General features: G+C 42.9%; 2 protein-coding genes across 5 annotated transcripts in view; both read right to left on the minus strand.

Annotated features, from left to right (window-relative positions):
• The window catches only part of LOC134870955 (sulfotransferase 2B1-like), a 28744-nt gene that overhangs the window by 992 nt on the left and 4262 nt on the right, over positions 1-23490 (minus strand). The window contains exons 1-5 of one of the 4 annotated variants that reach the window (XM_063893500.1): positions 2695-2862; positions 1244-1455; positions 995-1121; positions 706-800; positions 338-518 (exon numbers count right to left, since the gene is read on the minus strand). In XM_063893500.1, the coding sequence (XP_063749570.1) occupies positions 338-518; positions 706-800; positions 995-1121; positions 1244-1455; positions 2695-2833 (754 nt within the window). In that variant the 5' untranslated portion in view covers positions 2834-2862. Of the gene's footprint in view, positions 1-337; positions 519-705; positions 801-994; positions 1122-1243; positions 1467-2694; positions 2863-23490 lie in introns of those variants that run through there. The other 3 variants (XM_063893502.1, XM_063893503.1, XM_063893501.1) reach the window with 3 other exon arrangements.
• LOC134870954 (uncharacterized) lies at positions 14279-19155 on the minus strand. The gene is made up of 2 exons (XM_063893499.1): positions 15528-19155; positions 14279-14847 (listed from the first exon to the last, which is right to left on the minus strand). Exon 1 carries the CDS (start codon positions 18119-18121, stop codon positions 16646-16648), a length of 1476 nt encoding a protein of 491 aa, XP_063749569.1. The 5' UTR covers positions 18122-19155; the 3' UTR covers positions 14279-14847; positions 15528-16645.

The following is a 23490-nucleotide window of genomic DNA, read 5'->3' on the forward strand; positions in this document are numbered from 1 at the left end:
ATTACAAATGCCATATAACATCAATACCATCATTTTACTAAATGTCATGCTTGTATTATCATTTTATGCTTTTTTCTGCTCTAAATGTAGTGGCAAGGGGTCAGTTGACCAAGAGCTCTGCCCTTCAGCTTATAAGTCCTTACTTACACCAATGGAAAGTGTGCAAAGAAGGTTTTTCTTAACTATTGGTTCTTATTTTGGTGCAAATTGTTTTTTTAATTAATCCAATATTGCTACACAGGACAAGCCAATCCTTCATCTCAAATCCATTCATCTCGCTCCACAAGTCTGCAAGAATCACAATACAATAACACAAAAACACAATAATGACACTTACCTTTCCTGAGAAACTCAGACTTTGTCTGGTCCATGAATACACGAGGAACAGTAGAGTAGTTTGACATGTTGTTCTTCCTCATGTTCTTGAACAAACATCGGTCGGCTATCTTTTCTATCGCTTCATGGTCCAGAGACTTCTGCAGGAACTGAGCCATTCTGCCCACAGCGTCCTTCAGATCCTGCAGAGAAACACAGCTAACCTCATATTACTGCAACGACTCTCCCAATATACAAGCTGTGTATTTGATAAAGAGATTTTAGTAGCTGGATTTGAAGATGATTACTTAATCAAGGTTAGAATTGTTTGGAAAATATTGTGAAAAGTGAGATTAACAGGCAAATTTGAGGATTGTTGCTGAGTCTCACCATTATCATCTCTTCATAGGAGATGTGCATTATGTGCTCTCTATCTTCAGCATTCAACCAGCTCTTTACATGATCGAACCATGAGCCAAACATAACTGTAAGGAACAGAAGACACAAGTATTCCATTAATATGAGCTTATCACAACCTCCCTTACTACATATAATGCAAAATGCACTTCCTTATGGCTTTGATAAACATTTATCCATTGCAACCCATAAAGTATAAAATTGACTTCTCTATTTTATTTCTGAATGCATTCTAAACATAAGGTGTAACAATCAGAACAACCTTTTCCATCAAGGAACTTGTGGAGGAACTCGGTCTGTGGGCCTGGGTTTACCAAGAAGGAGGCCGCCTCATGATGATAAAAAGACGATGTAAACACATCTTTGGGGTTCCTCATCACATAGATGACCTGCAGGAATGACATTATGTCCATTAATCATTTGTGGAGCTTTGAAGACCCTTTCATTCAGACATACGTTTAGTGATACGTTTATCACATTGAATCTGGTCTGCCTTAATTGATAGGTTTACCTTTGGCTTTACTTCAAAGAAAGATGACGGCATCATGTTGTAATGGAAGTGTGTAGTTAACAGTCGTGGAGACGGCCTCTGTTCAAGTTTGAGGGAGCTGGTCTGATGCGCTTCAAGCCAGGGAACACGTTTCCAGTTAACAATAGTGTCAACAGGTGCTGGATCTCCTCCGCTCATGATCAGTGGGACAATCTCCTGCATCCAGACTGTACCTAAACAAAAACTAAAGGTTTTCTTAAATGTATATTTTATTCACCAATAGTCCTTGCTAAACTTGGGCTGAGTTAAAAATATATCCATTTTCACCTCACCCCTTACTTTTGTATGCTTTTATTTAGTGGCAGCCTTCAGAATAAGATTACCACTAATCATTTACTCATGAAATGTCCATATTATGAAAACATTCAAAAAGTTAAATGCAATAACCAACAAGGAGGTTGGTTTTTTTCTTATCTGGTGTGCTTGCCAAGTGTATTACTTCATGCTCATGCCCAAACGCACCATCCAAAAGATGGTAAAAGTATCATTGCAAAAAGATAAAAATCACATTAAATTCAGATTTCTTTTGATTTTATGAATAATGTTACAAAGTCATTGGGATGTTATGTTGAATCACCAGTAAAACCAGTGCTTTGTAGCTATTTGTTAATTGGTTAGGATGATACAATACAAGCGGGGACATACAATTAAAAAAAAAAGTTAAAACATTAAGTTATTTATTAGTTGTTTTATAACATTTCACATCAAAACAGAGGAACTAACTTCCTGATAGTTGAATTATTGACATACAGTAGTAGGGTCATTGTCCTCAACTGGACCTCAGGGCACGGACAGAGGCTTAATGTTTACCGCTGTAGTCCTTGACCCCAGATGTCTAGTGCTTTGAACACAGCCTAACAACAACCCAACAGCCCCATCTAAAAGCTAGCTATAGCCAAAAACCCCATCTTTTACAGTGACAGAAAACCCAATAGAGTTAAATCTACACTGCAATTATCAATAAAGTATATTTGGAACGACATGTGGTCTGGTGTTTAATAGAAGTTATTTATTAAAATAAACAATGAAGGCAGGCAGGGTTTTATCGGCATTATATTTAAATTATACTTTTGGACACTATCTTTTGAGAACACAGGAAAATAGCTAAGTTTTAGCAGTGATAAACAACATTTTTAATTGTTTGATTTTATGGTACTTTCAGTTTTTCCTCGCTGCCTGTAAAACGATCTGTTGTTCAATTGCTGCACCAGGACTCATATTGTGCAGACGGCAAAAAATATCAGTGCTTGTGAATTATTACGATTTGCTCTTGACTCATCTCGCTCCCAACGCATGACATAAATACAAAGCCACAGAAAATATCTTCCTCTTCATTTTACATTTATTTCACCAACTAAATAATAAAACTTCTCTTGAGTTGTGGTGCACACATTCAAAAGTTAACAACTCACCTGACTTGGGATAAATGATGGTGATGATATCATCTGGTCTAAACACAAACTCTTCAAAGTATTTCAGACTCTCTGGCGTGTACACAGATGAGGGCAGGTAGACCCCCTTATACACCGTGTAAAACTCTTCCTCCATCATGGTTTAAGCAAAAGGAGCAATCTCGGTGGATGAAGGAATTTATATAGTGGCTCTGTGCATGTGTGTGTGTGTTTGTGAGAGTGTTTGGACACTCTGTACCTGAGAAAGTAATAAAAATAAATAATTACTTTGTTTTGGCCGTAGTTATGAGTTTTTGGTCACAAAGTGCACGAGAGCCAAGGGCTGGACTTAATGCAGAACTCAGACACTGGCATGCTACTGAAGCGGCTATCAGGGATAGGATGACAGGCCAGTGTTATTCATTCAGTGCCATCAAAGACATCACTAACAACAAGTAAAAGCTGTGAAGCTCAAAAATTACAGGTGCAGTTCACATAATGTGTAGAAAAAGGCCCCAAAGTTACAAGTTAATGTTATATCTTCAGTTATCCTATAGAGATGATATGGTGTCATAGTGGGGAGGGGCTAACCCACATGTTTTGTGTGACGTAACACTAATTCAGAGGGCCGTAAGAAGTAGTTGAAGAAAAGTTGTGTGTGCTGTGTTGTATTAGTGTGCGTAATTGAAGGAAAGCACACACACACACACACACACACACACACACACACACACACACACACACACACACACACACACACACACACACTGTCTAGAAAGAGAAGTAATTAAAGCAGGGATGTCCAAACTACGGCCCGGGGGCCAAATGCGGCCCACAGGCCACTTTGAATCGGCCCTCTGCAAATTCTAAAAGTATAATGGAATATGGCCCACAAATGAAACTTTTGCTTGTCTTATATTGTACTTCTCAAATATATATGTTCAAATATATGAATGAGCCCAATTTTCTTATAAATTTAGTCATTTAAAATATAAAACTTTTTCTAACAAAGTTAGAGATAAAAAAGTAAAGCCAAAGATAGTTGATTAAAAAAAACAAAAAACCCAATAACTTATTTCTATAACAAGCTTGAAATGTAACCTTCATATTTACTCTTATTATAAGCAACCTGAGGCTTCTGTTTTAAGGAATGAGCTGCCAACAAAATAAATGATGGGATGTAGGCAGTTTTTTTCTGAAAGCATTTCCAAGTATTGCGCATTATTCACCTACATTTGATTGGCTTTGCTAACTTATAATTTAACAACTACACAAATAGTGACAACACTGAGCTTATCCTTAACTCTCCACTACATAATATCTTGTGTCTAATCCAAATGAAAAATGTGTGACCAATACACAGATTATGTGTGGCCACGAGAACACAGTGTGCCATAGAACGTAAGATTTTAACTTACCCCACTTTGTTAATGAATGGGGGAAATGCTGACAGTCCATCCATCCATCCATCCATCTTCTCCCGCTTTTCCGTCAGGGTCGCAGAGGTAACAGCTCCAGCAGAGAGCCCCAAACTTCTCTTTCCCTGGCCACATCAACCAGCTCTGACTGGGGGGTTCCAAGACGCTCCCAGGCCAGTGAAGAGATATAATCCCTCCACCTGGTCCTAGGTCTACCCCTCGGTCTCTTCCCAGCTGGACGTGCCTGGAAAACCTCTCTAGGGAGGCGCCCAGGTGGCATCCTCACTAGGTGCCCGAACCACCTCAACTGGCTCCTTTCAACGCGAAGGAGCGCGGTTCTACTCCGAGTCCCTCCCGGATGACTGAACTTCTGACCCTATCCCTAAGGGAGATGCCAGCCAGATCCCATTTCCGGCCGCTTGTATCCGCGATCTCGTTCTTTCTGTCATGACCCATCGTCATGAACATAGGTGAAGGTAGGAACGAAGATGGCCCGGTAGACAGAGAGCTTTGCCTTCTGGCTCAGCTCTCTTTTCGTCACAACGGTGCGGTAAAGCGACTGCAGTACTGCTCCCGCTGCTCCGATTCTCCGGCCCATCTCACGCTCCATTGTTCCCTCACTCGAGAACAAGACCCCGAGATACTTGAACTCCTTCACTTGGGGTAAGGCTTCATTCCCTACCTGGAGTGGACAGTCCATCGGTTTCCTGCTGAGAACCATGGCCTCAGATTTGGTGGTGCTGATCTTCATCCAGCCGCTTCACACTCGGCCGCGAACCGATCCAGTGAGTGCTGAAGGTCACAGACCGATGAAGCCATTAGGACCACATCATCTGCAAAAAGCAGTGGTGCAATCCTTAGCCCACTGAACTGCAGACCCCCTCCCCCACGACTACGCCTAGATATCCTGTCCATGAATATCACAAACAGGATTGGTGACAAAGTGAAGCCCTGGCGGAGGCCAACCCTCACCGGAAATCGGTCCGACGTGCTACCGAGAACCCGGACACAGCTCTCGCTTTGGGAGTACAGAGATTGGATGGCCCCTGAGTAGAGACCCCCTCACCCCATACTCCCGTAGCACCTCCCACAGTATCTCCCTGGGAACCCGGTCATACGCCTTCTCCAAATCCACAAAGCACATGTAGACCGGATGAGCGTACTCCCAGGCCCCTCCAGGATCCTTGCGAGAGTGAAAAGCTGGTCCGTCGTTCCACGACCAGGACGAAAACCGCATTGTTCCTCTTCAATCTGAGGTTCGACAATCGGTCAGACCCTCCTTTCCAGCACCTTAGAGTAAACTTTCCCGGGGAGGCTGAGTAATGTGATGCCTCTGTAATTGGCACACACCCTCTGATCCCCCTTTTTAAAGAGAGGAACCACCACCCCGGTCTGCCACTCCTTCGGTACTGTTTCCGACTTCCACGCAATGTTGATGAGACGTGTCAACCATGACAGTCCCTCAACACCCAGAGCCTTCAGCATTTCTGGGTGGATCTCATCCACCCCCGGGGGCTTTGCCACTGTGGAGCTTTTTAACTACCTCAGTGACTTCCCCCTGTGAGATTAGATTATTATTAGCTGTAGAGGTTGGATGGCGTTGGCAGGTAGACCAGCCAGGAGGAGTTGCAATAGTCGAGGCGTGAGATGACTAGAGCCTGGACCAGACCTGCGGTGCCTCCTGGGACAGTAGGGTACATATCTTCCTGATGTTGTAGAGTGTATCTGAAGGATCGGCTTGTATCAGCGATGTTAGAAGTAAAGGACAGTTGATCATCCTAGGTTACGCCCAGGTTCCTTGCAGTCTGAAACGGTGAAACAACAGAGGTGCCAATGTTGAAGGACTAAATGGGAACGTATTCACAAAACCTGATAATACCCTCAGAGACCTCTGAATTTAAACGTAACTATTTTAGCATGGAGTTATAGCTTTAGAGCAGGGGTGGGCAAACTGGAAACGTTGTCTCGTTCAGTGAGGCATAAAACTCATCCTGTTTAACAGAGTTGAAACTTCTCCTTTAAGACCGAGTCACACTGCAGGTCAATGAGCTCCAACTGCAGCTCCTCTGGTGCTGTTTCGTAGTCCAGGGACAGGGGATATGACTAGTGCTGCGTACCTGGACTCACATTCAGGTTCAGGTCCGGACTCAAGTCCAGAAGTTCTTATAAGACTTATAAGTCCGGACCTGAACCCATGGCTTGTGTGAGTAACTAAATTGAACTCATTGTAAGATAATTATCAATTGAAAATAAACTCATAATCAACCTAAATTCAAACTCGTCCGGTTTATTGTGTTCCCTGCTACTGTCCTTCCAACTTGTGTCTACATTTCTCTACAAAGTACAAATGTAAAAAAAAGTTACCAACACTTTTTGCCACTTAGTATACAAGTGACTTATGACATCAACTACAGTAAACTACTAGTCTACTACAAAGTTCAAACATTTATTTCATTTACCAAACTAAAGTAACCAAACCAAAAGCTCCCTGCACAAGCAAAGATATTGCTGAATAAACGCCCTAGTCGGCTAGTCCCGATGCTACTACTAGTATATCTTATAATATAATGCTAAGAATGCCACTTTTTTACAAGCCTATTTAAAATTAAAGCCTATTTTTTTCCAAAAAGTATTGTTCAGCTTACCTCGATCGTTGTTATTTGGCTCGCCAAACATCGCCGCCAATGTAGCTGAGGCTGCATGTAGTTTCTATTTTGTGGTTTCGCCTGAAGTGCCTCGCTATGGCTATGGTCGATGTTACCCCCAGCGCACTTGATCACTTTCCCGCACAGGTTACACGTCGCAGTATCTAGCGGCAGTTTTGTCACATGATCCCACACCTTACTGGATTTAAAGCCCCGCGGCATTGTGTTTACATGACCCGTGACGCCGTAGACCAGGGGTCGGCAACCCGCGGCTCCCGAGCCGCATGCGGCTCTTTCATCCTTATGCTGCCGCTCTGTGCGGCTTGAAGTGCATTTATTTTTGTTAGTCCGTTTTTATTGTAGTTCTAAATTTGAACATTATTGTGATCGTGAAATATTAAAATAAAATTATTTATTGTATTAATATGTTATTGTGGAGATCGTATTGAAACGCAGGAGACGTTCATTACAGTTGAGCACACGAACGCGTGTCTCGTTTAATCCCACAGTAAAAATGAACAAAAACAAGATGGCGCTGTCCTGTAAACCAACAAGCATGGGGCTCCACGTCATCGTAAACACAGATTAATTAAAGGGACCACGATCCCTTTTTACAGTCGTACTTTCAAGCATAAACCAACGGTCATACTTACAGGCATGAAACAACAGTGTGTAGAACCACACTTAAGAAGGAGGTGAATTATGTATATTACATTCACTACATTATTATTATTATTTTTAGTTTTCTTCGCTCAAAATATGCGTCACGCACGGAAGTTGGAAGCCTATTAGCCCGCCCAAACGCTGTGCATCTATCGAGACTTTCAAACCCAGGTAGGCTATGGAGAAATCTAAGAAGAGAAAAATATCTGAAGAAAATAGAATATTTAATGATGCCTGGGCAGATTCATTTGCATTTACCTCAGACGAGAGTGGCTTACCAGTATGCCTAATTTGTGGTGAGAAACTTGCCAACAATAAAAGATCAAATGTCGCCAAGACATTTTCAAATTAAACACACTGCCTTTGCTGAAAAATATCCAGAGGGAGAAGAGAGAAAACAAGCTGTTTTGGAAAAGCTGATCTGAGGAAAAATCAATTCAAGAAATGGATGAAGTCTACAAATTCAACTACTATGCAAGTTTTGTGGCCGCTCAGGAAATAGTCAGGCGTGGGAAGCCATTCACAGATGGCGAATATATGAAAGAGTCATTCATTAAGATTTCAGATCACCTATTTGCGGACTTTGGAACAAGAGTCAAATTATGCAGAAAATCAGAGAGATGCCTCTCTCTGCGAAGACTGTCAAAGACAGGACCATAAAAATGGCAGAAAATATCACAAAACAGCAAATTAAAGACATCAATTCAGCTGCAGCGTACTCAATCGCCTGTGATGCGTCCAAAGACAAAAGTGACATTGAACAAATAGCGCTGTTCTGTCGATATATGAACACCGATGGACCAAAGGAAGAAATGGTTGAGTTGATACCACTAAAAGGCCAGACACGGGGGGAGGACATCTGTGAGGCTGTGCTTGACTGTTTAAGAGCCAAAGAAATAAAAACAACCCACCTGGTGTCAGCGGCTACTGATGGCGCGCCGAGTGTGACCGGAGCACACAGGGGCTTTGTGGCCTTACTGCAGAAGTCACTGGACAGAAAGCTGCTGACATTTCATTGCATCCTGCACCAAGAGGCATTGTGTGCCCAAACCTTTCCTCCAGAATGCACAGAGGTCATGAATGTTGTCATTCAGATTGTCAATAAAATAATGGCAAAAGGTTTAAATCACCGTCAGTTCCGATCATTACTGGATGAGGTGGAAAGCACGTACTCTGATCTCCTGCTGCATAATAGTGTCCGATGGCTGTCCAGAGGAGAGGTGCAAAAACGCTTTGATGCATGTCTGGGAGAGGTGAAAACTTTCATGAGCAGCAAAGGGCTCACCTTTCCTGAACTGGAACAGCCAGAGTGGCTGGAAAAGCTGCACTTCATGGTGGACATGACAGCTAACCTGAACACGCTAAATACAACTCTTCAGGGGAGAGGAGGCACAGCGCTACACATGCTGGAGGAGGTGTTGGCGTTTGAGCGCAAGCTGACAGTGTTTGCCAGAGATTTACAGAGAGGCACACTGCTTCACTTCCCCTCTTTAAGAGAGTTCAGACAAGCTCACAAGGTGATAAATTCTGAGTATTTGCAGTCTGCAATCACCACAATGCAAGCATCGTTTGGGAAACGATTCTGTGAGTTCAGAGAGGAAAAAAACACATTGTCCTTCCCGGTCACTCCCCTGACCGTCGATCCAACCCTGTTAAATGTGACTGCATTTGCAGGTGTAAGTCAACCTGATCTTGAGCTGGAGCTGGCTGACATAGCCGACAAAGATATATGGGTGTCCAAGTTTCAAGGTTTCAAGGTTTCAAGGTTTCAAGGTTTTATTTGTCATATGCACAGCAGATACAGCGTATATGTTGGCAATGAAAATCTTATATCCCATGCTCCTCCAACAACTCCACATACATGGTGCAAATAACATAAATAAAATAGTGCAAAAAGAGAGAAGAATATTTACAGTAACAACAATAAAGATTTGAGGATGTGAAATATATACATATTTGGAATACATTGAAAGTATTTAAACACTTTACACTGTTGAATGAGGAGGTATGGACAGATGCATATATTATGTATAGCAGATATGTACAATATATAGATATGTGTACTATAAACAGATATGTATGGCAGATGTGTATAATATATAGATATGTGTACTATAAACAGATATGTATGGCAGATGTGTATAATATACAGTATATGTATGTGTGTACTATAAACAGATGTGTATAATATATATATATATATATATATATGTATGTGTGTACTATAAACAGATGTGAGTAGACATTCACACAGCTCAGGAGTTCAGTAGTCTTATAGCCTGTGGTATAAAACTGTCTCTGAGTCTGGTGGTCTTGGTCCGGATGCTGCGGTACCGTCTGCCAGACGGCAGCAGACAGAACAGATTGTTGCTGGGGTGATGGGGGTCCTTTAATATCCTACCGGCCTTCTTCCTACACCGCTGGGTGTAGAGGTCCTCCATGGATGGCAGCTCCGTCCTGGTGATGTGCTGAGCAGTTTTCACCACCCTCTGTAGAGTCTTACGGTTGAGGGCGGTGCTACTGCCATACCAGGCGGTGATGCAGCCAGTCAGGATACTCTGGATGGTGCACCTGTAGAAGTTGCAGAGTATCCTGGAGTCCATGTTGAACTTCCGCAGCCTGCGGAGGAAGAAGAGCCGCTGTCGAGCCGTCTTGGATATGACCCTGGTGTGATGTGTCCATGTCAGGTCCTCACTGATGTTTACCCCGAGGAACCTGAAGCTGCTGACTCTCTCCACAGGAGTCCCGTCGATGGTGATGGGTGTGTGTGCCTCTCTCTGCCTCTTCCTGTAGTCCACAATGAGCTCCTTTGTTTTGCTGACGTTGAGATGGAGGTTGTTGTCCTGGCACCAAGATGTCAGGGCTCTGACCTCCTCTCTGTACGCCGTCTCGTCGCCGTCTGTGATCAGGCCGATGACGGTCGTGTCGTCAGCAAACTTGATGATGGTGTTGGAGCTGTGTGTGGCCACGCAGTCGTGCGTGAACAGGGAGTAGAGGAGAGGGCTGAGCACACAACCCTGAGGGGCTCCGGTGTTGAGGGTCAAGGTGGAGGATGTGATGTTCCCCATCCGCACTGCCTGGGATCTGCCCGTCAGGAAGCTCATGATCCAGTCACAGAGGGCGCTGTTGAGCCCAAGGTCCCTGAGCTTAATGATGAGCTTGGAGGGCACAATGGTGTTGAATGCTGAACTGTAGTCAATGAACAGCATTCTCACATAAGTGTTCCTCTGGTCCAGGTGGGAGAGGGCAGTGTGGAGGGTGAGGGAGATGGCCTCATCCGTGGACCTGTTTGCCCTGTAGGCAAACTGCAGGGGGTCCAGTGAGTCAGGGAGGGAGGAAGTGATAAAAGTTTTGACTAACCGCTCAAAGCACTTCATGATGATGGAGGTGAGTGCAACTGGGCGGTAGTCATTGAGGCAGATGGGTTTTGTCTTTTTGGGGACAGGGACAATGATGGACTCTTTAAAGCATGTGGGGACTACAGACTGGAGCAGTGACCTATTGAAAATGTCTGTGAACACATCTGCCAGCTGAACTGCACACACCTTGAGAGCACGGCCAGGGATGCCATCAGGTCCCGGAGCCCTGTGTGCGTTGATCCTTTTCAGAGATCTACACACATCTGCACTGGTTAAAACCAGTGAGCAGGGATCCTGGGCCTTTTGTGCCTCCACAGCCGGGGGCTTCTCAAAGCGTGCATAAAATGTGTTCAGTTCATCTGGGAGAGATGCAGACACTTCCTCAGCACCACTCGTTGTCCTTTTGTAGTCTGTTATTGTTTTTAGTCCAGACCACATATTTCTGGCGTTGGAGCCCTTGTAGTTCGACTCCACCTTGTCCCTGTATTGTCTTTTCGCACTGCTAAGTTCAAACGCTTGACAGATGATCTCGAAGATGTTTCCCGTCAGAAGGCCACTCTTGCTCAAAATCACAAATGGAGTGATATTGACAACCTTCCAAGACTGGACAAACTTGTGTTTGAAACATGGAATAGCCTCACCGACACCTACATAAACATGAAGAAATATGCGTTTGGAGTCCTGTCCGTCTTCGGATCCACATATGTATGTGAGCAGCTATTTTCCACCATGAACTTTGTTAAAAACAAACACCGCTCACGCCACACTGATGACAGCTTACAGTCCTGCGTAAAGATGAAAGTGACTTCCTACAGCGGTGATTTGGAGACGCTGTGCGCAGAGGTTCAGGAGCAGAAGTCCCATTAACCAGGTAAAATAAATATTTATGCAGACATTTAGAAAATATTTATTTTTATGTGAAATAGTTTAATAGTTCATGTTTAAATTCAAGTCAAGGCTCCGATACACGCCCCAAAAGCCCAATGGCGATATGATGACGGCTCACGACATTTTTTGTTTGTATTATAATATAATGCCATATATGCTGTATTATTTAAGTTCAACCTTTCATTTCATTTGAAAGAGACCCTTAACTTGTTGTGTTTTTTTATTAGTGTTTAAGAAATCAAAATGTGTTCATTACATGAATACAATTCTTTTTTCTCTGCGGCACTTCATGGATTTCATAAGCAACACACTATACTTGTTTATACAAAGCGGAAAGGTAAAATAATAATAGTAATAATAATTATAATAATAACAAACTATATACAGTCTTATCTTCATTTTAGATGTCAAAAAGTATTTGCGGCTCTCAGTGTTTTTTTTTCTGTGAAAACCGGGTCCAAGTGGCTCTTTGAGTGTTAAAGGTTGCCGACCCCTGCCGTAGACCAAACAAAGGAGTTAGCTACACTACCAAATATCCAGTATGGTGACCACAGCAGCCCACGCTGTCCACTATGCCTAAGCCAATCACATCGCTAGCTTCCGTTGACGTCACACAGATCTCGCGAGCAGTTGCGATATTTTGCGAGACTTTGTGAGTTCAGTAATAGCCGACGCGATGTTTTTCGTCTTTTCTCAGCGCAAATTTCTCGATCTATGGAAGGTTTTAGATGGTTTAAAATAAAAAGGAGAATATACATAAGTGCTAGTTTTTTGCGAGTCCACTACCGGTTCGGCGTACCGGTACGCAGCACTAGATATGACACGAGCTGAAGTAACTTCTCGATTTTTTTCAAAATCAGAGAATCGTCGGCAGAATTCTGCGTGCAGGTCGTCCAGTGATTTGCCATGTTTACTTGCATGCAGAGGGGCCTCTTCGAGCGTCGCCAATGTGGGGAAATGTGTGAATGATTTCTGTGTGATTTGTCTTGAAAATAAAGTCAATCTGGCTTTGAAGGCTTTCACATTTGAGTACATGTCATGCACAAATTGATCCTTCTCTTGTAGCATCACTTTCAACTCATTTAAGTGTGCCAACACATCCACTGCGAACGCAGTCACAAAGCCAGTCTGCGTTGCGCAGCTCAGGAAAATCATCAGATTTCTCCGCCAACTCAAAAATTATCCGATCTTTTCTCTGAGCTCCCACACTCTCTGGCACACTTTCCCCAAACTACTAAAGCCACGAACATTTGAGTGGTAAAGTAAATCCTGGTGGTCAGCATCGGTTTACTCAATGAATTGGCGATGAGTAGCCTAAGGCCCCTTGCTCGGATGGAGTTCACTAGTTTTACGACTACCTTCACTACGTGATCAAAACGCAAAACTGTCTTGCACAGGGATTCCTGATGGATAATACAGTGTAGGAAAATTACCTCCAACTCAGGGCTTTCTTCTCTCACTTTGTCCTGAATTCTTTTTAGCAATCCAACGTTTTTCCCCGTTAAATTTGGCGATCCATCTGTCGTGACATGCAGGAGTTTACTCCAAGGTAGCCTCAGTCTCTCGATGACCCCAGACACACTGGCATACAAGTCCACTCCTCGCGTTGTGCCCTTGATAGACTCCATGGCTAGAAATTCCTCCGTGATCTCAAATTGGTCATTAATCCCTCTGATAAAGATTCAGAGTTGAGCTGTGTCTTTTATATCATTACTCTTGTCCAGGGCTAATGAATAGAACTTAAAAGACTCCGCTTTCTTGTTTAACCCACTGGCCAAGTCATCGTCAATTAGCTCTACACGGAGAGTGACTGTTCTGCGCGACAGACTGAGGTTTTCAAATTTGCTTGTGATCTCCGGACATAGAATACCGGCAGTCTCCATCATGCAGTCCTTCAGAGAGGGGCTTGCTTGCTTGCTTTTGCTAACTTGTATGCTAGTACATAACTTGCCTTTGCACATGATCTGTCGTGTAAAAATGCTCTGCTGAGCCTGTAAACTAGCAGCCAACTTCGAGGCAGTAGTGGCCCTGTCTTGAGCTGACAAGTTGCTAGCATAGTTAGCGTGCCTGGTGGAAAAGTGGCGGCTGATGTTGTATTCCTTGAGTATGGCAATACTCTCTTTACAGATCAAACACACAGCCTTTGGTCGAACTTCAGTGAAGAAATATTTTGTCGTCCACTCTTTGTTGAAAACCCGACACTCGATGTCAACTTTTCGCTTCTTTTGACTGCTTATTTTGTCAATGCGCTCATCTTGGGTATCAGTGCAGTGGAGAGAGAAATGATTGACTGTCTGTAATAGGGGGTTGTACGTGTAGTGCGCCATCTAGTGGTCTCAACCATAAACTCGTCTATTGCAGTAAAAATATAGCGAGCAGCCTATAACCTAATTAGACAGGGTTTTTCCTAAATGCGTGGCAGGCCGGATCCGGCCCGCGGGCCGCACTTTGCCCACCCCTGGGAGTCATTTGGAAACGTCTCAGTACAAATGTCCCGTTGGTTTTTTACCAACCATCTTTTGACTTGTAAGAGGATGTATTCATTTTCTTCCTATTATGTTGATGGACTGTTATAAATGTTCACTTCTTAACATTCAAATACACTTTGACAAAATGCACACTGTTACAATCATTGCAATAAAGCCTTTTGAAGTTAATTTAATTTGAATTAATTGAGAGAAGTGAAGATAGAGAGAGAAGCATGTGTTTTGCCTGCGAACGGAGGATTGTATTTAATTTAAACAATATAAACAAATGGAAATGGTTAAAATAAACACTTAGCAATTGCTACAGGGAAAAAACTAAAAGCACTAAAACAAGAATAGTTCATTAAGAAAAATGAATAAACGATTTGATAAACAAAAAACATTTAGACAAAAACGCTGAATTGCATTCTATTTAAATTCAATTCAATTATATCTAGATGGATAATTCATGTTCATACAAATACAAACTTACATTGTTGGACAAGATAACAAGGAGAAATTTAAAACAATTGGAAACTTGACTGGAGAAAAAGTGATTTCAATTTGCCTTATAGGTTTCTATGCATCATAGTATGTTGGAACAGGCATTGCTACTGTATTGCCATTTACTCCCATACAAATTCATATTTGACATCTTTCATTTTGTCTTTGTAGACAGCATCAAAGTACTCTGCTTCTGCCACGGTTAGTTGGTTTTTCCAGTCTCCAGTAATTCCTGAAAGACAAAAGGCAAACATTTAGAACACAATTCTGTTGAAAATTGACATTTCTAGCGTGTGGACTTTACCAAGTAGGGGGTAGAGCATTGATCACAAAGACATTCCATGAATCTGCTAGAGAAGAGATTGGATCAACATGATAAAACATGCAACAAAATAAAGAGCTCTTCCTTGCATCATAGGTTGCCTATATTTTTCAGTTGAGTTTCTACATAGTCACAACACTGTAGAGCAAGATCTTCTCCAACTCTCACATTGGTATGGCTGATAATCTTACACTATGTTTGACATGAAGCAACAGGAATAGAAGGTAGGCCTAGTGAAATAATGTTATTGCCACTAAAAAAAAGGCACACCTTTTTTATTTTCAAAGATGGATCAAAGGATCCAGGAATTGATGCAACAAGAGCTGCCTTGGTAGTCCAGTGAATGTTCTTCTTGCAGAAGAACCATCTACTACCAGACTGAACTCCGTAGCAGCCTTCAATGTATGACACCTAATTAAGTAATTGGCTATCATTTCGTTGGATGGTGGCCAAGGGTGAAAATAGAGTAATTATTAAACTGTTATGTAATAATGTTATATAATAATAAATGTAAAAATGTCAAGTGTTATTGCATTAACTTCAAATAGGACAAACCTTTTGCACTGTATGTATTATTTAATGACACTTACCTTTCCTGAGGAACTCAGACTTTGTCTAGTCCATGAATACATGAGGAACAATAGAGTAGTTTGACATGTTGTTCTTCCTCATGTTCTTGAACAAACATCGGTCGGCTATCTTTTCTATCGCTTCAGGGTCCAGAGACTTCTGCAGGAACTGAGCCATTCTGCCCACAGTTAAATCTACACTGCAATCATTAATAAAGTATATTTGGAACGACATGTGTCTTTTGGACTTTTGGACACTACCTTACGAGAACACAGGAAAATAGCTAAGTTTTAGCAGTGATAAACAACATTTTTAATTGTTTGATTTTATGGTACTTTCAGTTTTTCCTTGCTGCCTGTAAAACGATCTGTTGTTGAACTGCTGCACCAGGGCCGGCCCTGGGCATAGGCAGTTTAGGTGAAAGCCAAGGGGGCATCCATCCATGGGGGGCTCCGTAAATAGGGGGGAAGAGAAAAAATTAAAGAAGTTATTGTAGCTTTCCAGTGAATGAAGCCTTAGCTTGACGCTCGTAACAATCTCCCTCGTCGTAATCCAAATCAAAAAATCCACAGGACAACTCGGTAAATTCAACCGTTTACTTCAATTCAAGAAAAATAACCACAGAAAATAATGTCTTTTTACAAAGTTATACAGTTTATCCAAAGATCGAGAGAGAATGAGAGAGGTCAAAAAACTGTGTGGCTCCACTCTTGCATTTCCTGACTGAACCCAGATTAACCCCGGAAACTCCTCCCATGAGTGTATCAAAACACCAACAAACTGCATTTAGGCTCCTACATTACCGGCCCCTAATTGTAATCAATGCCCTTGAAGACAATTACTCAAACTTTTAACTTAAATTAAAGGAGCCTACATGCTATGTTACTTTTACTGTAGTTAAAGAACAACAATATAAACAAATCTTATTCTTGTTCATCGCCCTGTCCAAACGGGTCTTTCAAAACAGTTCATCAATTATCCTCTGATTCTTGCAGAAGACATAGCTTTGTTATTGGACGACAAAGCTCATTGGTCTTGGTCTTGACTTTCACCTGACGAACCAGGCCTTTCTTGTCGGGAAAGGTTTCCACAATTCTTCCAAGTGGCCATGAATTTCTGGGTGAAGTGTCGTCTACAATCAGCACCACATCACCGACGCAGAAGTTTCTTCCAGGCGTGAACCATCGTTGACGTTCTTGAAGCTGCATGAGGTATTCCTTGCACCAGCGTTTCCAGAACCCGTCCGCGAGGTACTGGACCTGTCTCCATCTACGATTAGCGTACTGGTCGTCCTTGTTGAATACCCCTTGGGTGTTAAAGCCTCTAAATCATTGAGGTCTGAAGATGACTTTGTGATGGGCCTGCTGTTTATGACAGCCTCAGCTTCACACAGCAAGGTATGGAGACCTTCTTCATCCAAAAGTTGTTCCTTCACTGTGATGTTCAGAATCTTCCTCACTGAGCGGATCAGCCGCTCCCAGCTTCCTCCGTGGTGAGAACCTGCGGGAGGATTGAAGTGCCATTGGACGCCCTTCTGTTGCAACTGTTTTGCGATCTTTTTAGTGTTCCACTCTTGGATCGATTTCTTCAACTCACTGTCGGCAGACCGGAAGTTGGTGCCATTATCTGAGTACATCTCTTTGACTTCTGGGTCGTTGACGTCCAGCATTCCAGGATCTAGATTCTTGGGCCACTGATCTTGTGAGCAAAGCAAGAAATTTGGTCCTGAAAGCCAGCTTTCACATTTCAGGAATGCTTCAACAGTCTGTCCTCTCGAGACATGATCAGCGGGATTCAGAGTGGTGTTGACGTATCTCCACTGCGAAGTCTGAGAATGCTCCAGGATTGCTGAGATTCTATTAGCGACAAAAGTCTTGAACCTTGTGCTTTCACTGTTCAAGTACTTTAACACAGCCGTGCTATCTGTCCAAAAGATGGAGTCGTGAAGTTCCAGTTCGAGCTCTTTCTTCAGAAGCTTGTCCATTTTGATTGCAACTGTGGCTGCAGTCAGTTCCATTCTTGGTATGGTTGGGGACTTCAAGGGCGCGACCCTTGCCTTTTCCTCTTCAGGTATTGAGTTGAGCAACTTCCGGCTGTTGCTTGACCATTTTGTCAGTCGAAATCCACCTTTTGCCAACATGTTCCTCAGGTCGGCGCAAAGGGTGATTGCTGTGTCTTCATCAGTAGTTGACTTAAGACAGTCATCTACGTAGAAATTTTTCTTGACTGTTCTGGCAGCTTCCTGACAGAATTCTTCCTCAAAATCTGTTGCACATTTCTGAAGCGCAAAGGTTGCCACACTTGGCGATGATGTTGCGCGAAAGATGTGGACCAACATCTTGTGTTCAACAAGTTCCTGCTCATAGTTCCTGTCAGGCCACCAGAGAAACCTGAGGAGATCCGTGTCTTCATTGCTGACCCTGACCTGGTAGAACATGGCCTCCACGTCAGCCATAACTGCCACAGTCTCTTGTCGGAACCTCATAAGGACCCCCACTAGTGAGCTTGTCAGGTCCGGTCCCTGCAGGAGCTGTTGGTTCAGCGATGTCCCTCCAAAGCTTGCTCCAGTCAAAGACGACGCGCAGTTTTTGCTTGACTGGATGTCTGACTCCATGATGAGGCAGATACCATGTCCGCCCTTCAGTTGGCTCCTGTTCTGTACTGTCGAGCTTTACAGCATGACCTTTCTTGAGTATGTCATCCATGAATGCAATGTATTCCGCATAAAACTTGGCGTCTTTAGAAAATCTTTTCAAAGCCCGTTGCGCTGCAACTGATCTGTTGTTTGGCATACACAATGACTTGTTCCTCACTGGAAGACACACACTGTAATGACCGTCCGAAAGTTTTGCGGATTGACACACCGTGTTGACGAACTTGTGATCATCCTTGGACATTTCGATATCTTCGTCTTGTCCGGCATCGGGAAAGTCCTGCTTGAACTGCAGTTGCCAGAGCTCTTCTAGCTTAGCTACTGAGATTCGATTAGCAAAGACTTCTGTCAATCTGTTTGTCTCCATTGTACCACTTCCACCCCTGAGCGGTCCATTTACAGTCCAGCCTAATATTGTTCTCACGGCGTATGGTCCATCGTCCACGCTGTTGACCACTTGTAGTGGCTCCATCGCCTTGGGAACATTTGCTCCAATGAGTAATCCAACCCCAGCTTTGATAGTGGGAAGTTTCACCTCCTTTAGGTGAGGCCAACTGTTAACATCCTCTTGGCGGGGGATATTATCTTTGGTTACAGGGATGTGTTTTTGTGAATACACCTCTGAAAGTTCAATAAACTGGTTGCCATCCAGACTACTGATTTCCAGTCCAGTGACAATGCATGTGTTCACAACAGATTCATTACCCATAGTACGCAACGAGATATTAACATTGCGTCCATTCATGTTAAGTTGGTTTATCAGTGACTCTGTAGCGAAAGTAGCTGAGCTACCTGGGTCCAAAAAGGCATATGTTCTCACTGCCTTGGTTCCTTTTTGTGCCTTGACACACACTGGAATAATGGAAAGGACACAATCCTCCTTACCGGCCCCAATGATGCCAACAGTTTCAGTCATTTGTACAAGAGCACTTGATAAAGATTGTTGTCCACGACTTTCTGTTGCAGTTTCTCCCTGCAAGTCTTTAGTGTACATGTGCAGCAGTGTGGGATGCAGTCGAGAGCATTCTTCACATTGAACTTTCTCTTTGCAGCTGCTACTCATGTGACCGTGTTTCAAACATGCAAAACACAAACCTTTGCGTCTCAAGAAGTCAATCTTTTCTTTGTGTGGCTTGCCCTTGAGTTTTCTGCAGACTGTGAGGCTGTGTTGCTCTCCTTTGCAATAAACACACGGCTTGCTGTTTGCGTCCACTGTGACAGGTTGTGTTTTTAAAGTTGCTTGCTTGTCGTTTTCCATCTTGACTTTGTTTTCGATTCCGGCGGGAACAACGGCTGTTGTGAATACCTTCTTGGGTTTGAATGTCTCGGCATATTGTGGTTTTGGTTGGACTGGGTCTTTCATGCCTGTGGTGGTTTCTTTTATGTTTCCATAGAGTGGGTGTAACATATATCTAACCTGCTTGTTGACAAAGTTGACGAAATCCTTGAACTTCGCTCTTTTCTTTGTTTTTTCTTGTAGGTCGCAGGCAGACTTTCTCCAGGTTTCTTTGAGTCTGTATGGAAGCTTGTTAACCAATGCCTTTATGTTAGCTGTGTTATCCAAGTCTTCCATGTAGCTAATATCTGTCATTGTGTTTGAGCATCCAGTGAGGAATAATGCGAAGGACTGTAGTGCGGCGCCATCTTCTGGCTTAATTGTCTGCCAATCTAAAGCCTCCTTTATGTAAGCTTCTGCTATCTTGTAGTCGTCGCCGAAAAACTCCTTCAGCATTTGTTTTGCTTTAGCATAACCTGCTGAGGGTTCCATGTGGATGCAGCTCTTAACTAAGTCGTGCGGTTGTCCACTTGTGTACTGCAGCAAAAATTGTAGGCGATCACGATTGTCGCCAGTGCGGCCTTCAACTCCATTTTCAATAGATCTGATAAAGGATTTATATTCAAGCGGGTCACCCTTGAATATTGGAATAGTGAGATGGGGAAGTAATGAAGCGTTGTGATTCTTCACCAGATACTCTGTCACATTGACTTGCTGAGAGATGGCCTTGCATAGACTATCAAGCCCAGGTCCACTATTGAGTTCCATGTCTTTTGCAGTTGAGGCTCTTTGAGGCATTGCTGGCTGAAGAATGGGTTTAACGTCGGGATTAGTTATGACGTGCTGTGATGGTAGTTGAAAAGTAGTTTTTACCTCTGTTTCGCCAACCTGTTCATCAATGTCATTGATGCTCGTGCCTGCTTGTGTGTATTCATATTTTTGCAAAACTTCAATTTTTGCATCTGACTCAGCAAGAGCAGTCTGCATTTCATGCATTTCTTTTCTAGCCTTTATGGCGGTTTCTATTCTTTTGTGCTCTGCTTCTCTGTATCCCTTTTCTGCATGCCAATCTGCTTCTTCCTTTTCTATGGCCAACTTCTCCCTTAAAGCAGCAGCCTTTGCATTTAGAGATGCACGCTCCATTTCTGCCTTTATTCTGACTGAGGAAGAAGCTGACCACTCGCTTCCAAATAGTGATCCGCGTCTACTTGTAGGCTACGTTTAGTAGTCGATTTTGACGATGTAGGCCTATCTGTGTGTGTTACTTGTTCATCACACTCTTCAGCCTGCACTGAGCGTTTCATGACCTCTTTCATCCATTCCTCACATTTCCAGAAGAAATCATCCATTGATATATCTTTAGGATCAAACCAATTCTTTTGATTATCAGCATATTCGTCCTCGTCCATGAATTGTTGCAAACCAGAATTTAGGTTGGACAACTCTTGATGCAAAATACTAAAGTCAACACGCAATTTATTTTTTACAGTGTCGACATTTGCATCATCTTCCATTAATTGCTCAATTTGCTTTATCATGCTAGTTAGCTGGGACAGCTTGCATTTGCGTGCTTGGATTTGTCTAGCCTTGCGTTCTTCTACAGCCTTCTCAGTCATTTTTACTGTTCGTTTTCCACTGTCTTGTTCATCCATAACAAGCTGAATTTTCCACACTTAGCCTACTTGGTAAAAATGTCGAAGCACCGCAGAGTGAGCGTTACGCTTGAAATCCGTTCAACTTCGTCATTCAGCCGAACGACGGGCACGGCCCGCGCATGCACTTCACTGCCGTCCTCATAGAGTAGCGTCGATTAGCGATCCGCGGCAGAGCAAAGGCAGATAAAACTTACGGTTTGTTGAATTATCTTCTCAATACCACCGTGAAGTCAGTGCAAAGTTCCTTCTTTCGTTATCCGTTTCGAGTCAAGCCGTTCCAAATTCCAGTAGCGTTAATCCATGCAGAGCTAGTTTTTTGACTAATGTAGCTTTCCAGTGAATGAAGCCTTAGCTTGACGCTCGTAACAATCTCCCTCGTCGTAATCCAAATCAAAAAATCCACAGGACAACTCGGTAAATTCAACCGTTTACTTCAATTCAAGAAAAATAACCACAGAAAATAATGTCTTTTTACAAAGTTATACAGTTTATCCAAAGATCGAGAGAGAATGAGAGAGGTCAAAAAACTGTGTGGCTCCACTCTTGCATTTCCTGACTGAACCCAGATTAACCCCGGAAACTCCTCCCATGAGTGTATCAAAACACCAACAAACTGCATTTAGGCTCCTACAGTTATTATTATTATTATTATTATTATTTTTTTAAACTATTAACAATGTCTGAAACTAGACTCACATCGCATACAGCGCCCCCCACCCCCCAAAAAATAAAAATATATATATCTTCTTCTTCTTCTTCTTCTTATATATTTGATTGGCGGTTGGCAAACAACTTTTTAGCAGCATTACCGCCATCTACCGTATTGGAGTGTGAGTCTGGGCGAAAATGCTCTAATCTAGAAAATAAATAAATGAATAAAATAAAATAAAATAAAAAATAAATAAAAGGAGGTATTATATCCTTTTAATCAGTCCTGTGGCTTCTAGATATTGGAAAAGGTACTTAAAGCACATCTGACTTGAGCTCTTCTGCAGAATTGTTTTCATGCTTAACTGCACACTTTCAGAATCTAGTCCAAGGATGAGTTGCTGCCTCTCCTGGTCAAACCTAACACAATGCTCTAATACATGCTCCACGGTCTCAGTAGCACCACATACACTACACTTTCCGTCTGCATGCTTTTTAAAAACAAATAGCGTACTGTTCAGACCAGAATGCCCAAACCTCATCCTTGATATAATGTCCTCCTCTTTGGTGGATCTTGCTGTTGGTCTAGCATGACCAACCACCCCTTGGATGGCAAAGTACATTCTCCCAGTAGCTGCACCACTCCACTCACTCTGCCAGATCTCCCTGGACTTTGCCTTAACAAGTGTTTTTATCTCTGACTTGCTGTGGGCTATTTCTAAGGTGACCTCAGGGATCACACATGCTTTCTTAGCGTACGTATCCGCCAACTCATTCCCTCTTATCCCAAAGTGTGCTGGTACCCATAGGAAGCTGATATCAGTGCCTGTACTTATAATTCCATTCACCACCTGTGCAATTTCTAAAACAATGTCCTGTCTGGACTCCGACATGTTACTCTCAATACTCATTAAGGCAGAAGCAGAATCTGAGGCAATTAGCACTCCACTCCTTGGTCTATTCCCCTCTATCCAGGTCAGAGCAGTGAGGATGGCAACTAGTTCTGCGGTGTATACTGCAAGATCATTGTTTATCCTTTCGTTTTTGCACACCTTAATCTCTGGTATTACAAATGCCACACCCACTTTCCCGTCAGTTGATTTTGAAGCGTCTGTAAAAAACACCAGTTTATTCTTGTACTGAGCTCTGATATGGCACTCAACCATTTCTTTGCTGAACTCCTCCTGCTTCTTCAACTCTAGAAGCATTAAATCTATTACAGGTTCCTTTAACAGCCATGGTGGTACAACTGTATATGTGATAGCTGGACACAGAGTAAGTTCCTGTAGGCCCAGAGCCTCTGCCTTTTGAGGAACCACCCACCCAAAGCTTCTACCTGGTTTATCTTTCTCCTGGCAGTGAGTTAACACAGGTAGACTGATGTGACCTTCCCTTTGCCCTCTGAGGTTAGCCCAATAGACTAAGGCCAGCTGATCTCTCCTTATATGCAGTGGCATTTCCCCCATCTCTACCTGTATAGCATTAACAGGAGTCGACTTCATTGCTCCACAACATAGTCTTAGGGCTTTGTACTGAATAACATCCAGTTTTGCCAGGAGCGTCTTAGATGCAGATCTGTAAGCCACACATCCATAGTCAAATACAGCCCTAATAATGCTGATGTATATCGTTCTCAAGGCTGACCTGTTGGCTCCCCAGTCCACCCCTTTCAGACAGCGCATGACATTCAGTACCTTTTTACATTTCTCAATCATTTTTTGCACGTGCACAGACCAGGTTAATCTCTTATC

The sequence above is a fragment of the Eleginops maclovinus genome, chromosome 10 (assembly GCF_036324505.1).
Source record: "Eleginops maclovinus isolate JMC-PN-2008 ecotype Puerto Natales chromosome 10, JC_Emac_rtc_rv5, whole genome shotgun sequence".
Classification (NCBI taxonomy): Eukaryota; Metazoa; Chordata; class Actinopteri; order Perciformes; family Eleginopidae; genus Eleginops; species Eleginops maclovinus.